A 15,662-nucleotide genomic window follows, 5' to 3' on the forward strand; every position below is an offset into this window, starting at 1 on the left:
ATGCACCTGCCTTGATCTCTTGTCAACTTTCAGTACTAACAACCATGGTAACTCTTGACAACTCAGGAATGTCAGTGTTGGATATGGATTGAGGCAGTGGTGTTCCTCCTTCCTCCATGCCACTTCAGTCACAGTTGACGATGGGGAGTGAGAGAAAGAGAGAGGCCATTACATTGTGATGCAATTCAGGGTCCAGTTCTTTCCCACTCCTGATTGACGTCTACATGAGAGAACTAGGTGAAATCATGCATTGGCAAGGAGCAAGATATCATCAGGATGCTGATGATACTCAATTCTACATCTCAACCCAGGCCCGCCAAGTGATATTATCAAAGTTTTGTCTTGGTGTCTAGAGGCTGTAGGTGAGAGAACTGAGGTTCAGACTGCACCATCACAAGACCAAGTGGCTGTGGATTGTGGGATCTTATGCATCTAGGGATCTGGGGATTTCTGAAGGGAGTTACACTTAGGCAATGTGACCCAGTATTCTCTGGAACCATATCTTCAGTTCCCTTTGAAACAGGTCATGAATTAAGATTTGAATGACACGGTTACTTATGGTATGATAAAATTAAAGTAAATGTTGATTTCAACAACCATTTTGTCAGATGTGGGAGCAGTATACTGTAGGTCTAAGTGCTATTGCTATTGCTATGACCCATAGCCTAAATAGAGTATTGGGTTACCGATTACCATGGAAGAAGTAATGACTATCCCAAAGAGAAGACAGTCCTTGTTTTTTTGTTTATTAAAAGTTTTAATAAATTTTACAAATGTTTCCCCTTCCCCTCCCCTCCCTCCACCCCCAACCCTCCCCCTCCTCCAACCCTCCCTCCCCCCAACCTCCCAGAGCAAAATACAGGGTATAAACATTTAACAATCATATGCTAACATAAGCTAACTGACTTTAACATCTTCCTCCTCTTGTACTTTAACTCTTATTAAGCTAACTTTAGATAAATTATAACATTCCTTGTGCCTTCAATCATAAGCTATTTGAAATTTTTTAGTCCGATATTTATTTTGAATGTAGTCAATCCATTTTCTCCATTCCAACTTATATTTCTCATCTGAATGGTCCTTCAAATATGCTGTGATTTTGGCCATCTCTGCTAGATTTACTACTTTTAGCGTCCATTCTTGAATAGTAGGCAATTCTTCCCTCTTCCAGTACTGCGCCACCAACAATCTTGCTGCCGTCGTTAAGTTCAAAATCAAATTAGTCTCTATAACTGTACAGTCTGTAATTATACCTAACAAAAACAACTGGAGAGTGAACTTTATCCTCTTTTTAAGTATATTTTGAATAACCCACCATATTTTTATCCAAAATGCTTTGACTTTTTTGCAAGTCCACCATATATGGTAATACGTAGCGTCAGCAGAATCACATCTCCAACATTTAGGTTGTAAATTCGGATACATACATGCTAGCTTTTTAGGATCTAAATGCCATCTATAAAACATCTTATAAAAATTCTCTCTCAAATTCTGAGCTTGCGTAAATTTTACATTTCTTATCCAAATCTTTTCCCATGTTTCCATCATTATTGGTTCTTCAAAATTTTGTGCCCATTTTATCATACAATCTTTAACTAACTCTGTTTCAGAATCTGTTTCTATCAGTATATTATACAACCTTTTTATATGCATTTGACTCTGGTCCCTAATTTGTTTTACCAAACTATCCTCATTTTGCGTGATACCAATTGTCTGGTCTTTTTTCCATCTAGCTTGTAACTGTCCATACTGGAACCAGGTTTGAATTACCCTTTCCTCTCTTAATACATTCAAAGGCTTTAACTGCAGTACACCTCTTTCTATATTAAGAAGTTCTCTATATGTAATTACATCCTGTTTTTGTTCTATACTTATATTCTTTATCGCGTGTCTGGGTACTACCCACATAGGTATCATATCATTTAGCCTATATTGGTATTTTTTCCAGACACGCAATAGGGCATTCCTTAATATATGGCTTTTAAAAATCTTATCCACCTTCTTATCATATATTAACTAAGCGTGCCAACCATATACCAAATCATATCCCTCAATATTCAGTATTCTATCCTCTGTTAGATTAATCCAATTACTAATTGTTGATAAAACTACTGCTTCATAGTATAATTTTAAATTATAAGTTTGCATTCTAGCTAGTCTGACAGAAATGGATTGCCCAGGATCATAGATAAAATCAGTTCAATTGATTCAATAACACAAATGTTGCTGAAGTTATTACTATCAACAATTTGTCCTTTAAATGCTGGCTTTGCAAAACTTCTGGTAATATCAAATAATTATTGATTTCAACTTTTAAGAAATCTTAAATGTATTTATTAAAATAGTATTTAGGAATTTAAAACAAGACCAATACATTAAAAGTCTTCTTTGGGTTTATTGCACTCAACAGATATTTAAAAAAATTGGTTGTTGATCTTACATTGGAAATATAATGTGAATTTATTACATGGGCTGGTTTTTGTTTTTGTTTTTTCTTTAAACAGTCTTATTAGGGTGAACCAGGTTCTTGGAAGAAAATTAAAATGTATTGATTTTGTAATTATACTCGAAAAATTTTGAACTTGCCTACTCATGAAAGATACTGACTTTATATTAAACTTGGACTGCTACCCAAAGAACATTATGTGTTCCTGGAAATTATTTCTGTGTCAGAGGCTACAGTTTGGCTTGATTAACTCTCAATCTTTGAATTGGCTATCTATTGACATAAAGCCTATAAAATACAATTCTGAGTCAGGTTCAACTTGTTTAAAAACTGTATTGTAGCAATTTATTATAGATGTCACAAGTGCTGAATATTTGTTTGTATTTCACTGAGCTTTGGAGGATGCCCTTTATTTTTCATTGTTTTAAAAGGCTCTTTTATATTGGTGTGTGTGTGTGTATGTGTGTACATACACACACACACACACACTTTTCTAGTACTATATCAAAACTTATTTTTTTAAAAAAACCTACACATCCTTCCTGCTAGAAGGGTATATTCTGCTGTGAACAGGCAGGACAAGAGACATTGTCCAGAAGTATTCTGGGAAGGACATGCAAAATCTCACCTTTCTCCTTTCTCCAATTCATATTAATTGTCTTTCAGTTCCCTTCCCCCGTGCACAAGGATTTGCTAAATGCCTTCATCAGTTTGGAACCACATAGGTTTTTGTCATTTTTATCTCAGTGTAATGGGACTTGCAAACTCCCTTTGTGTTGTCTGGCTTTGTTGCTGCTGATCTTAATTCAACAAAATGGAAGTAGGCGTTGCCTGCACAAAGTTTTGATTTCCCTTCCCTTGTTCCCATGGTCAGTTACTTATAAACATATTCATAAATTCCCAGTGCCACTGTTTAGCACAGCAAGGTTTGATTTGACTTTACAGATTATTTCCCCTTAGAATGGGCAACTTCTCCTTTAAAAGTAGATTTCAGGAAGCTTGTTAAAGCAAGCTGAAATAACATAAGTACAGTATAAAATTTGTCCTTACCAAATAGGACTACATTTGCATCCAAGTGGCATTTGCCATGGTATTGAGGTACACAAGAATAATAGGTGTCTGATATGCTTGAATAACTGCTACTCAGCTAAGAACACTAAAAAGGAGATCACCCTGGATTAAACCAAATATAAATGCCACCTTGTTCTAACTCTGAAGAACATATTGTCTCTGTTCCTTTTCTTCCTGCCTGTGCTCTGCTCCTTTCTTTGTAAACAGCAAAGAGCAGACTCTGTTTATTCCTTTCTAAATGATAATAATTTAGGCATGATAGCTACCCCAAAATAGAATAATTTTTTAAGATTGCAAATTTCATTTTTTGGGACTCGAAAGTAAATATATAGTTACTCTCAGAGCCCTAAGGAAACTGTACAGCATAATGGTTTATTATTTAATGAGACCCAATGAAAAAAAATGTTTGAAGAGCCTTTATGTAAAACTAAATTTTGGCAAAAAGCAATGACTCTTAAAACTGTTGAACATGAAATTTCCTTTCTAGCATATTTCTGAAAGCACGTCTTACCTCCTGGTTCCTCATGCTGTAGATTAATGGGTTGAGCATGGGGGTCACCACTACATAAAACACAGAGGCCATTTGGTCTAGGTTATAATTTGACCTAGAGCTTGGCCGTACATACATAAAGCTGAGACATCCGTAAAAAATGGTGATGACCATGAGATGAGATGTACAAGTGGAGAAGGCTTTCTTGCGGCTCGTGGCAGAGCGGATCTTTAAAATGGTAACCAGGATATAAGCATAAGACGTGAGAACAGTCATGCTTGTTGTTATTAAATTAAAGCCAACAAGAATAAAAACCAACAGATAATTAAGACTGATATCTGAGCAGGAAAGAGCAAAAAGGGGAGGGCCCTCACAATAAAAACTCTTAATGATGTTTGGGCCACAGAAGGACAGTCTAGTTGCAGCCATTGTGTGAATAGAAGCATTAATGATCCCAGCAATGTAGGCAACTGATATCAATTGAGCACACTTCCTTTGGGACATTGTGATCAAATAGAGTAGTGGATTGCAGATTGCCACATAGCGATCATAGGCCATCACAGCTAGGAGGTAGCTTTCTGTAGTGGCAAAAACGGCATAAAAGTAAAGCTGTGTAAAGCAACTTGCAAAGGAAATGGACTTCTTCTCTTTCAAAAGATTGGATAGAAAGTTTGGGGTTACTGTTGTTGAATAACAAGTATCCAGGAAAGATAAGCTGGTAAGGAAAAAGTACATTGGTGTGTGGAGTTGACGACTGTTTCTAATTAAGAAAATCATGCCCATGTTTCCCATCAAGGTGATGGCATAAACAGCAAAAAATATCACAAAAAGCATCAGCTGCAAGTGTGGATCCTCTGTCAACCCAGTGAGTATGAATTCTGTCACCCATGTGCTATTTCCCATTAACACTGTGAAAATAAAATATAGTACTCAATGTTACATTTTCTCTTAACATTTCAACTACATAAACTATTTTCTGTGATGTTAAATAAGATATTGGAAAGAGGATTAAAAATTAAATTCTAAGAAGATAAAACTGGGTATGTCATTGTCAATATTCTGATGATACAGTATATTATAACATTAATGTTTCTTCATTTAATTGAAGAACAATCAAATCAAATTCTATAAATGAAAGGAAGCTAGTATTTGTGATCTAAAATAAGTCCTTAGAAGGAAGACATGGAATTTTATCTATCAATAATAGTTTCTCCATCTCAACCTTTTTTGAGATTCGTACACTATTCTGATAAACCCCAAAGTCCCCAAACATCCTCAACTTACCCAGTCACTCTGAACTCAACCACAACTACAATACTACAATAGGTTAAAGCATTCTTTCTTTGCTGGTTGTGGTTGGACTGCTTCTACGTATGTGAAATGAGTTAGGAAATTATTTGTGTGTGGGTAGAAATCCAGATATATTCATTTCCAGCGGGCTCTAGGTCTTCTTATTAATTTGATCACAGCACTTTCTTGGCTGTCTCAGCAAGGGAATATTTTCTACTGGGACATCTTGGTATTCCCTAAGTAGTGTTAATTTTAGACAAATGCTTTCTAGAAATGGCAGCTGCATGGTAACTTTTAGATCCTCACTTAGAAGCTCCTAAGATTACACATTGAATTAATATGTTTTTCTTTATTCTAAATTTAAGAAGTTGAAATACAATTGAAGTAATTAATACAATCAGGTGGGTGTGCAAATGAACATATAACTAAAACCTACATTATGTTTATCTGTTTGTCAAATTAGTCCAAAGTACATCATACCACAATTCTACAAACAATATTCTTAAAGTCCACCAATTTAAAGAATGTAAAAAAATCTTGGTCCCATTACATTAGGATGTTCAGACCAATTTTATTCACAAAATTGTGCCACTGAAGCATCCCTGTGGTCATGTGAGCATGTTTTCCATGTTCCTTGCCAGCTTCCCACAGGCAGAATCAATGGGAAATTCATCAGGAAGTTGGAAGTCATTCCTTCTTTTTGCCTACACACAGGCATGCATGTCATCTGTTTAGGTAATTAAATATTGACTTATTATGGAAGTTCATTTGCCACTGGCTCAACCATAGTTTTACCTTATCGCTCCTGACGGGTTTTTAAATCTTGTAATTTAATTGAGGGTGTTTTAAATTGTCAATTTTAAATTCTATTTTATATATTTGTTACCTCCTCCATGTATATGTGTACGTATGTGTATGTGTTTATTTTTATCTGTATATGTATTGTTCATTTGTATATTTTATGTGCTTTTATTGTACGCCGCCCCGAGTCCTTTAGGAGAGGGTGCGGCTAACAAATAAAAAATTATTATTATTATTATTATTATTATTATTATTATTATTATTATTATTATTATTACTACTACTACTACAATTATTTTTCTATTTATGATACAATCATTTTAGATGACCATCTGGCAGTGGGATATAAAAAATATGCTCAACCTAATTTTGCCTTGTGGAAGGAGAAAGGGGATGCCATGTTCAGGAGATGACACCAAATGTCATTGAAGGTCCAGTAGGTCATATGTTGTCTTGTATAGTCTATACTTTCCATAACACAGGTATTTCATCTACAGACTTGTTCCCAGTGTTATTTATGAGTGCTTGCATATATTTATTTGTATTTAGAATAACAGAATCATATAATTTATTTATTAATCCAATTTATAGGCCGCTCCCTCTCCACCAAGGGACTCGGGGCGGCGTACAATTCATTACACAACAAATAAATAGCGAGGAGGAGATATACAAAAAGCATTGTACAATACATAATAAATAAATAATCAATTAGTTAAGAACAAGATAATGCAATAAAAACAATTAAAATACCAAAAGTCAACCTTAATTTAAAATTTAAAAATTATCCAGGGGGATTAGAAAATATAGTTATAATTCAGGCCAGGCCGGCTAGTTGGAACAGGTGGGTCTTGAGTTTCGTGTGGAAGGAATGGAGATCGGTAGCTGTCCTAATGTCGGGGGTGAGGTCATTCCAGAGGGCTGAGCCCATCACAGAGAAGGCCCTACCCCTTGGCGCCGCCCTCTGGCATTGCTTAGTGGACAGCACCTGGAGAAGTCCCTCTCTGTGAGAGCGAATTGGTCGCAGGGATGTATGGGGCAGGATACGATCCCGCAAATAGCTAGGTCCTGTGCCATGGAGCGCTTTAAAGATAGTGATCAACACCTTGAAACGCACCCGAAAGACTACAGGGAGCCAGTGCAGCTCGCGCAGGAGAGGTGTCACATGGGAGTACCTCGTACTCCCCATCACTGCCCGCGCAGCCGCGTTCTGGACCAACTGCAGTCCTCGGGTGCATCTCAAGGGAAGCCCCATGTAAAGAGCATTACAGTAATCCAGATGAGACGTCACCTGCGCATGAGTGACTGTGCGAAGGGCATCCCAGTCCAATAGGGGGTGCAATTGGCGCACCAGGCGAACCTGGTGGAACGCCCCCCTTGCCACGGCTGCCACATGGTCATCCATAGACAGCCGGGCATCTAGGAGGACGCCTAAATTGCACGCCCGCTCCACGGGGGCCAGTTGGTCACCCCCAATGGCCAGCGATGGAGTCAGCTGGTTGAACCGAGAGGCCGGTAGCCACAGCCACTCCGTCTTGGAGGGGTTGAGTTTAAGTCTGTTGTCTCCCATCCAGACCCGTACGGCTTCCAAACACCGGGACATCACGTCAACGGCCTCGTTGGGGTGGTTCGGGGTGGAAATGTACAGCTGAGTGTCGTCAGCGTACAGATGGTGTCCCACCCCAAAGCCACGGATGATGTCACCCAGCGTTTTCATATATGTGTTGAACAGGAGAGGCGAGAGGACCGACCCCTGTGGCACCCTAATCATAGATCTGGAAGGGACATTGGAGATCTAATGCAATGTAGGGGACTTTATTGCATACCAGACAAATGCCTATTCAATCTTTAAAACATTAGAGCAATAGGTCTTAAGCAATAGAGCACCCACAGCTCTGGGAAGCAAATTGTTCCAGGGATTAATTGTTCTTAATATCAGGGAATTTCTCCTTAGTTCCAGGTTGGATCTTGTCTTGAACAAGCTTCCACCATTGCTTCTTGCCTTGTCCTCAGGTCCTTTGGATAATATGTCGACCTTCTCTTCCCTGTGATTGCCCCTCAAGTTCTGGATGATATCTATCATATCAAACCTAATCCTTCTGTTTGTTATGCTGGATATACCTAGTTCCCTTAACCATTCATCACATGGTTTAGCCACTAGACCCTTATCATCTTTTTGATCTTCTCTATATTTTTTTCTATGGTCTCAGCATCTCTTTTGTATTGCGGCAACAAGAACGGGACTCAGTGTTCCAAGTGTGGTCTCACTAGTACAATATATAGAGCAGTACTACCAATTATTTTTATTAGTGGATCATTGAAACTTGATCTATGTCCAAAATTATAAGATGCAAAAAACAGTAACTGAATGAAACAATACAGGATTGAATTGTCCGTGGCATGTTGTCCTGAAGCGAATTGGCCATGGTGAGTTGTCCTGTGGTGAGTTGACTGTGGTGAGGTGTCTGAGGTGAATTGACCATGATGAGTTGGCCATGGCAAATTGGCTGCAGCGAGTTATCCTAAACCTGAAAAGCAGAGCCTGTCATTCCTTTCTAATTGATGGAAATCACTAAAGCATGATAGCTACCCCCAAAAAGGACAACTCTTCTTTAGAGTTCAAATTTCATTTTTTTTGAACTCAAAAGCAAATATATATTTAATTACCAGAGACATAAGAAAATTACGTAGCACAATGATTTATTATTTTATGGGACACAATTTTTAAAAAAACATTTGCTGCTAGAACAGCTGAAGTTTGACAAAGAGGAAAGGATCTTAAAGATATGATCATATCTGTTGAAGATGAAACTTTCTTCCTAGTATACTTCTGAAGGCACCTCTTACCTCCTGGTTCCTCATGCTGTAGATTAATGGGTTGAGCATGGGGGTCACCACTACATAGAACACCGAGGCCATTTGGTCTAGGTTATAATTTGACCTAGAGCTTGGTCGTGCATACATAAAGCTAAGACATCCATAGAAAATAGTGATGACCATGAGGTGAGATGTACAAGTGGAGAAGGCTTTCTTACGGCTTGCGGCAGAGCGGATCTTTAAAATGGTAACCAGGATATACGTGTAGGAAGTGAGAACAGTCAGGCTTGTTGTTATTAAATTGAAGCCAACAAGTATAAAAACCAACAGATAATTGAGACTGATATCTGAACAGGAAAGAGCAAAAAGGGGAGGACCCTCACAATAAAAACTCTTAATGATGTTTGGACCGCAGAAGGACAGTCTAGTTGCAGCCATTGTGTGAATAGAAGCATTATTGATCCCAGCAATGTAGGCCACTGCTATTAATTGAACACACTTTCTTTGGGACATTGTGATGAAGTAGAGTAGTGGATTGCAGATTGCCACATAGCGATCATAGGCCATCACAGCTAGAAGATAGCACTCTGTGGTGGCCAATAGAATATAAAAGTAAAGCTGAATAAAGCATCCGCCATAGGAAATAATCTTCTTCTCTTTTAAAAGATTAGATAGAAACTTTGGGGTAACACAGGATGAATAACAAATATCCAAAAAGGATAAACTGGTAAGGAAAAAGTACATTGGTGTGTGGAGAGAAGAACTGATTCTGATCAAGATAATCATGCTTAAATTTCCCATCAGGGTGATGGCATAAACAGCAAAAAATGTCTCAAAGAGGATCAGCTGCAACTGTGAGTTCTCGGTTAATCCAATGAGTATAAATTCTGTTACTGGTGTGCTGTTTCCCATGTAATCCCAGTAACACTTCAGTCAATTTCCCTTTGTTTTTCTAATATTTGTAATGTAGTCTGAGATCAGAATCAATTTTTAACTTCCTAGCAAAGGAAACAGAAGTTGGAGCATTTTTATATTTTTATATAAGAATATATATATATATTCTTTCAAATTGCAACCTGCTCATCATACTTTGAGAATTAGATCCTTTGCAATGAAATAGCCACGGTTATTAGAATGGATTAAGTATATCCTACTATCTGTGATTAAAATAGTTCCAGCCCATGAATACATTTCTCCACAAGATTATTAAAAACAATTAATAACATGAGAGCACTGTGAAATCTTTGAATAGACCTATGTACTTTCATGGGAAGACATCCAATAAATATCATAAGAAATATTAGTTACATTTACATTTCTGTTCACAGGATACTTGGACAAGCTGTAGTATAGAATTAGCAAGCTAATTGAAGAAAATTCTTACTGCTTTGAACTGTGCATATTGTTTTGTTTGTTCATTGCTGGATCTGCATATTCTATGACATGTAGAAGCTCATCTTTGGATTACAAGGGTTTCTCATTTCTTGTATTGATTAAATGAATTACAAATAGCAAAGCCACATTGATTCTCATGTCACAGATGGTTGACCACGGTCAACATTTTTGTATATCTTTCAAGTTGGTCTTTAATATAATTAACTCTACAAAGAAATTGTTTTTCATTCTATAAAATAGTTGCTCTGTTGGCCACATTCTAAGAACTACTTCTATGGAAATATTTGAAAATTTACTTGTAAACGAGCTTCTTTTAATCTTGGGTTTGTCATATCAGTGCCAGCTCTATTTTACGTATGCCTTTTTTGTACCATTCATTACTAAAATCACAGTTAAAAACAAAGCACTAAAGCTTTATAAACATAATATTTGTTTCATCTCAAAATATCTCATTTTCTATGCCAAATGAGTATATTCATTTCTCACTGATTTTTTAAATTTTCTGATGCATTCAGATTTTTTAAATAGCAAAACCCCCTGCAAATCTTAAAGTCTTCTTGAATGCTCATCTCAAGCGCTCCGTTGTTTCTGATGCAAACTGAGCTGTGTAAAAGACTACATTTGCACAATTACTTGGCCTTGTGCATCATCTTGCATGCTTGCCATGCTGGCTTGATCTGGCCCTTCTCTGAATATCCAATTGGTTCTCTTTGATGTAAGTTGTCATCTCATGAACTCCTACAGTAAATCAAACCCGCAAAATCAACAAAATGCAATAGTTGTATAGTTGCCTTTATGATGGTCAAACTCACTTGTTTTCTTCCAGATCAATAGCATATTTCACATTGTAAAATATGTGAATTTTTTTCAAGAGTCTGAGTATAGACTTTTGAAACATACTAATATCTTTTGCTGCTCTGAAGAAATTTAAATCTTTGCCTTCAATCTTCAGTAACTCAGCAGCTTTATACAATTCTGTAAACAATACAATCTCACTTAACTCTCTTTGGAGTGAAGGAGAAAAGAACTCTACTGAGAAAAACATTGATTTGGGGAATGTGTCCCCAAAGTGCTTCAAAATGGTCCATCTATTGATTTGCGTTAATTACACAGTGAAGTTTCAGTAAACCGAATTGCAATTGTTTGAAGTATTTACCAATGGGAAATGTAGTATTCAATAGATATCACATTCTGTCATTTTTTTATTTATTAATAATATTTTATCATACCCCTTTTTCTTCACAGTGATGATGTTTCATTAACAGCACTTTTTTTGTAAATAATTTTATTGGTTTTAAAACATTTATGGGGAAAAGGTAAAAAGGTACATAGAAAAATTTGGTAGCTCCCATGCTAGTAGTAGAAATCCCCCCAAATCTCACAATTTTACTATTTTAAAAATAACATATAAAAGATAAGCATAAACAGAATTCTTACTTTATATCAACCATGTGTTCAATCATCTCTTTCTTTGTCACTTTCTAGTATATCAACCATTACAATAATATTTCAAATACATTTGTTTTTGTGACCTGAGCCTTTTCGATATTGCTCCTTCCTCCCCCATTAATAGCATTTTTAATGAGTTTTGACTAGCTCTAATTCTTTTTTCCTCAGGCTTTGGATTCAGAAGTCGTTTGATAGTCTTTTCTGTTGGCTTATGTCTTTGTTGGTTATTGTTTTTAAACATTTTTCTTTATCATTTTTAATTGATTCATTGTTGTTACTGAGTTATTATTAAAGAAGCACACTGCCTGAGTTGGGCATTCATTGGAGTGACTGTACAAATTAGTTAAATAAATTAAAACTGAAATCTGTAACTGTAATAGTATGTGGGAATGCACCTGGGAAATGGGAGAGAGGGTGTTGCCCAGGAAACATGGTTAGAGAGAACACAGCCTGCTCATGTGTAACAGGCAAAGAAAAGAACTCAAAAAGGAACCTCCCTAATTTTCAGCCTGTTAAAAAAAAAGACATTGGGAGATTTTTATTATTTACCACTCTTGCAAGATTTTGTTAATGCAGCCTTACAATAAAGTAGAACTAGCTTATCTGGTTGTGCTTCCTGTCTGGTTTTCCTGGCAATGCTGAGATAAGTTTTGCAAACTTCATGCTCTTTTCCAAAGAAAGGAATTTCAGGAATGGCCTCTGATCCTCAAATAACTCCATTATCCAATGTGTATCTGGCAGCAGTATTGTTGAAATACCAGCAGCAAGTAGTTGCATAGATGATCAATTTGCAAAATGGCATGATAATACTAACACAAGAACTGGAACAGAGTTTGCCTCAACCTGCAGCAGCAGAATAGATGGTAGTCTAACCAATGCTCCTGCTTCCCATGACAGCTTGCCAGGGAAGTTCAGAGACCAGCAACATCATTTACAAACAATGAAACCTTACACCACCACCCCCAGACACTCACCAATGCATATCATTCATGACTACAAACACCTAAATAGGATAATAATTAAAGACCATTATCCACTCCCATTTATATCAGATCTAGTGTGGTTACAAAAGGCACCCATCTTTATAAAGTTAGACTTGAGCAGTGTTTACAACCTAATCAGAGCGAAAGAAAGACATGAGTATTAAACAGCCTTCTATACAAGGTACAAGTTTGAATATAAACTTATGCCTTTTGACCTAGTTAGCCGTGGAGCTTGTTTTTATACTGTAGGTGCATAAATGATACATTTTCAGAAATTCCAGACAAGTATGTTGTAGTCAGTGTTGGGTTTCACATTTTTTTAGAACCTCTTCTGTAGGTGTGGCCTGCTTAGTGTGAGTGGCTTGATGGCCATGTGACTGGGTGGGAGTGGCTTGCCGACCATGTGACTGGGTGGGGGTGGCTTGCCAGCCATGTGACCGAGTAGGAGTGGTTTGGCAGTCATGTGACTGGGTGAGCGTGGCCAACTTGTAAAATGCGGAGAAACTCACTTAACAACGCTCTTGCTTAGCAACCAAAATGTTGGCTCAGAAACTCTGGCATTTGAAGCACACAAGTCTTAAAGCTGTCAAGTTACAAGACTTTTGCACCCCTAACCCTTTAGAAAAAAACCCAGGGGTGTTCAAACTTGACAGCTTTAAGATTTGTAGACTTAAAACTCCCAGAATTCCTTCTCTCACTCTTCATCTTGATGATGTGTGGATGGGCGGGGGAAAGGGAGCTGGAACCAGTTCTAAACAGCACTGTAGATTTGTGGAACCTCTTCTATAGAAGAGGTTAGAACTGGCAGGAACCCACCCCTGGTTGTAGTGAACTTAGATGACATATTAGTTTATTTTAAAGATCTCTTGTTACATATCACCCATGCCAGAAATGTATTGTAAAAACTATAGAACAACATTCTTTTTGCCAAAGTAGAAAAATGTACATTTGACGTGCACGAGTCCCTGCATCTCCACCCTTCATTTGCCACCACGAGCCCCCCCCCCCCGTGTTGTGCAAATAGACACCTCAGATGGGGAGGTATGAACAATTTTGCTCCAGGCAGAGAAGGAAAGGAGGGCAGATTTACTACTGTATGTGCCTTTTATTCCAGAATGCTCTTCTAGTAGAAAGGAGCTATGACATTTTCAGTAAAGAGTTGTTTGGAATAAAAATGCCTTTCAACAATGTGGACACCTACCAGAAGGAGCACCCACTCTAGTTCATATAGATCATAAGAATTTAGAGATTCTGCAAATGCCCAATCTTTCGTCTCTTGACAAATACAATAATACAATGGCAGAGTTGGAAGGGAGCCTGGAGGTCTTCTAGTCCAACCCCCTGCCTAGGCAGGAAACCCTATACCGTTTTAGACAAATGGCTATCCAACATCTTCTTAAAGATTTCCAGTGTTGGAGCATTCACAATTTCTGGAGGCAAGCTGTTCCACTGATTAATTGTTCTAACTGTCAGGAAGTTTCTCCTCAGTTCTAAGTTGCTTCTCTCCTTGATTAGTTTCCACCTATTGCTTCTTGTTCTACCCTCAGGTGCCTTGGAGAATAGCTTGACTCCCTCTTCTTGGTGGCAACCCCTGAGATATTGGAACACAGCTATCATGTCTCCCCTAGTCCTTCTTTCTCTTAAGCTAAACATACCCAGTTCCTGCAACCGTTCTTCATATGTTTTAGTCTCCAGTCCCCTAATCATCTTTGTTGCTCTTCTCTGCACTCTTTCTAGAGTCTCCACATCTTTTTTACATCGTGGCGACCAGAACTGAATGCAGTATTCCAAGTGTGGCCTCACCAAGGCATTATAAAGCGGCATCAACACTTCATGTGATCTTGATTCTATCCCTCTGTTGATGCAGCCTAGGACTGTGTTGGCTTTTTTGGCAGCTGCTGCACACTGCTGGCTCATATTTAAATGGTTGTCCACTAGGACTCCAAGATCCCTTTCACAGTTACTACTACTGAGCAAGGTACCACCTATACTGTACCTGTGCATTCCATTTTTGTTGCCTAAATGTAGAACCTTACTCTTTTCACCATTGAATTTCATTTTATTAGATAGTGCCCAATGTTCAAGTTTGTCAAGATCCTTCTGTATCTTAAGCCTGTTTTCTGGAGTGTTGGCTATTCCTGCCAGTTTGGTGTCATCTGCATATTTGATGAGTTTCCCATTTATTCCCTGATCCAAATCATTGATGAAGATGTTGAAGAGTACTGGGCCTAAAACAGAGCTACTGCATACTTCCCTCCATGTAGATGCAGTTCCATTGAGGAGTGCGATTGGTCAGCCAGTTACGAATCCATCTGGTGGTGATGCTGTCCAACCCACATTCTTCTACTTTATCTAGTAGTAGGTTATGGTCTACCATATCAAATGCCTTATTGAAGTCCAAGTAAACTATATTGATGGCATTCCTCTGGTCCACTAATTTTGTCACTTTGTCAAATCAGGTAGACACAATGACAGATTAGTAACTTCCACATTTTTAAAATCATAGTACTTTTCCAGCAAATAGCTGAGTTAATTTGATCCATAAATTATTGAGTTAGTCCAAGCAAGGCTTTTCATATACAGCCACACTCACTAATAAAATAAAATATTGAATTATATGGCACTCCATATGGTTTCCCAATTGACTTAGCTTGTCAGAAGATCATAAAAGGTGATTACCAAATTTTATGACATTTGTTGGTGATTACCAAGAAAGGGCACAAATATGAACCAATTGCCAAGCATCTGAATTTTGATCACATGATTATGGGAATGCTACAATGGTCATAAGTGTGAAAAATGGTCATAAGTCACTTTTTTCAGTGCCGTTATAACTGTGAACAGTCACTAAATGAACTGTTAAAAGTCAAGGACTATCTGTAAATGTGAGCCAATTGCCAGGTGCTGGAATTGCAGTCACATG

At 37.7% G+C, this 15,662-nt stretch overlaps 2 protein-coding genes and 1 long non-coding RNA gene across 3 annotated transcripts in view; all 3 read right to left on the bottom strand.

Annotated features, from left to right (window-relative positions):
• The window catches only part of LOC309384881, a 435,034-nt gene that overhangs the window by 328,600 nt on the left and 90,772 nt on the right, over positions 1–15,662 (bottom strand). The window lies entirely within an intron of this gene.
• Positions 3,972–4,910, bottom strand: LOC309384106 (olfactory receptor 5J3-like; the record flags this gene model as incomplete). The annotated part of the gene is made up of 1 exon (XM_081937295.1): positions 3,972–4,910. One exon carries the CDS (start codon positions 4,908–4,910, stop codon positions 3,972–3,974), a length of 939 nt encoding a protein of 312 aa, XP_081793421.1.
• Positions 8,886–9,824, bottom strand: LOC309384864 (olfactory receptor 5AP2-like; the record flags this gene model as incomplete). Its single annotated transcript, XM_081938707.1, has 1 exon — positions 8,886–9,824. One exon carries the CDS (start codon positions 9,822–9,824, stop codon positions 8,886–8,888), a length of 939 nt encoding a protein of 312 aa, XP_081794833.1.

Source organism: Natrix helvetica (genome assembly GCF_964273705.1).
Source record: "Natrix helvetica genome assembly, chromosome: 1".
Classification (NCBI taxonomy): Eukaryota; Metazoa; Chordata; class Lepidosauria; order Squamata; family Natricidae; genus Natrix; species Natrix helvetica.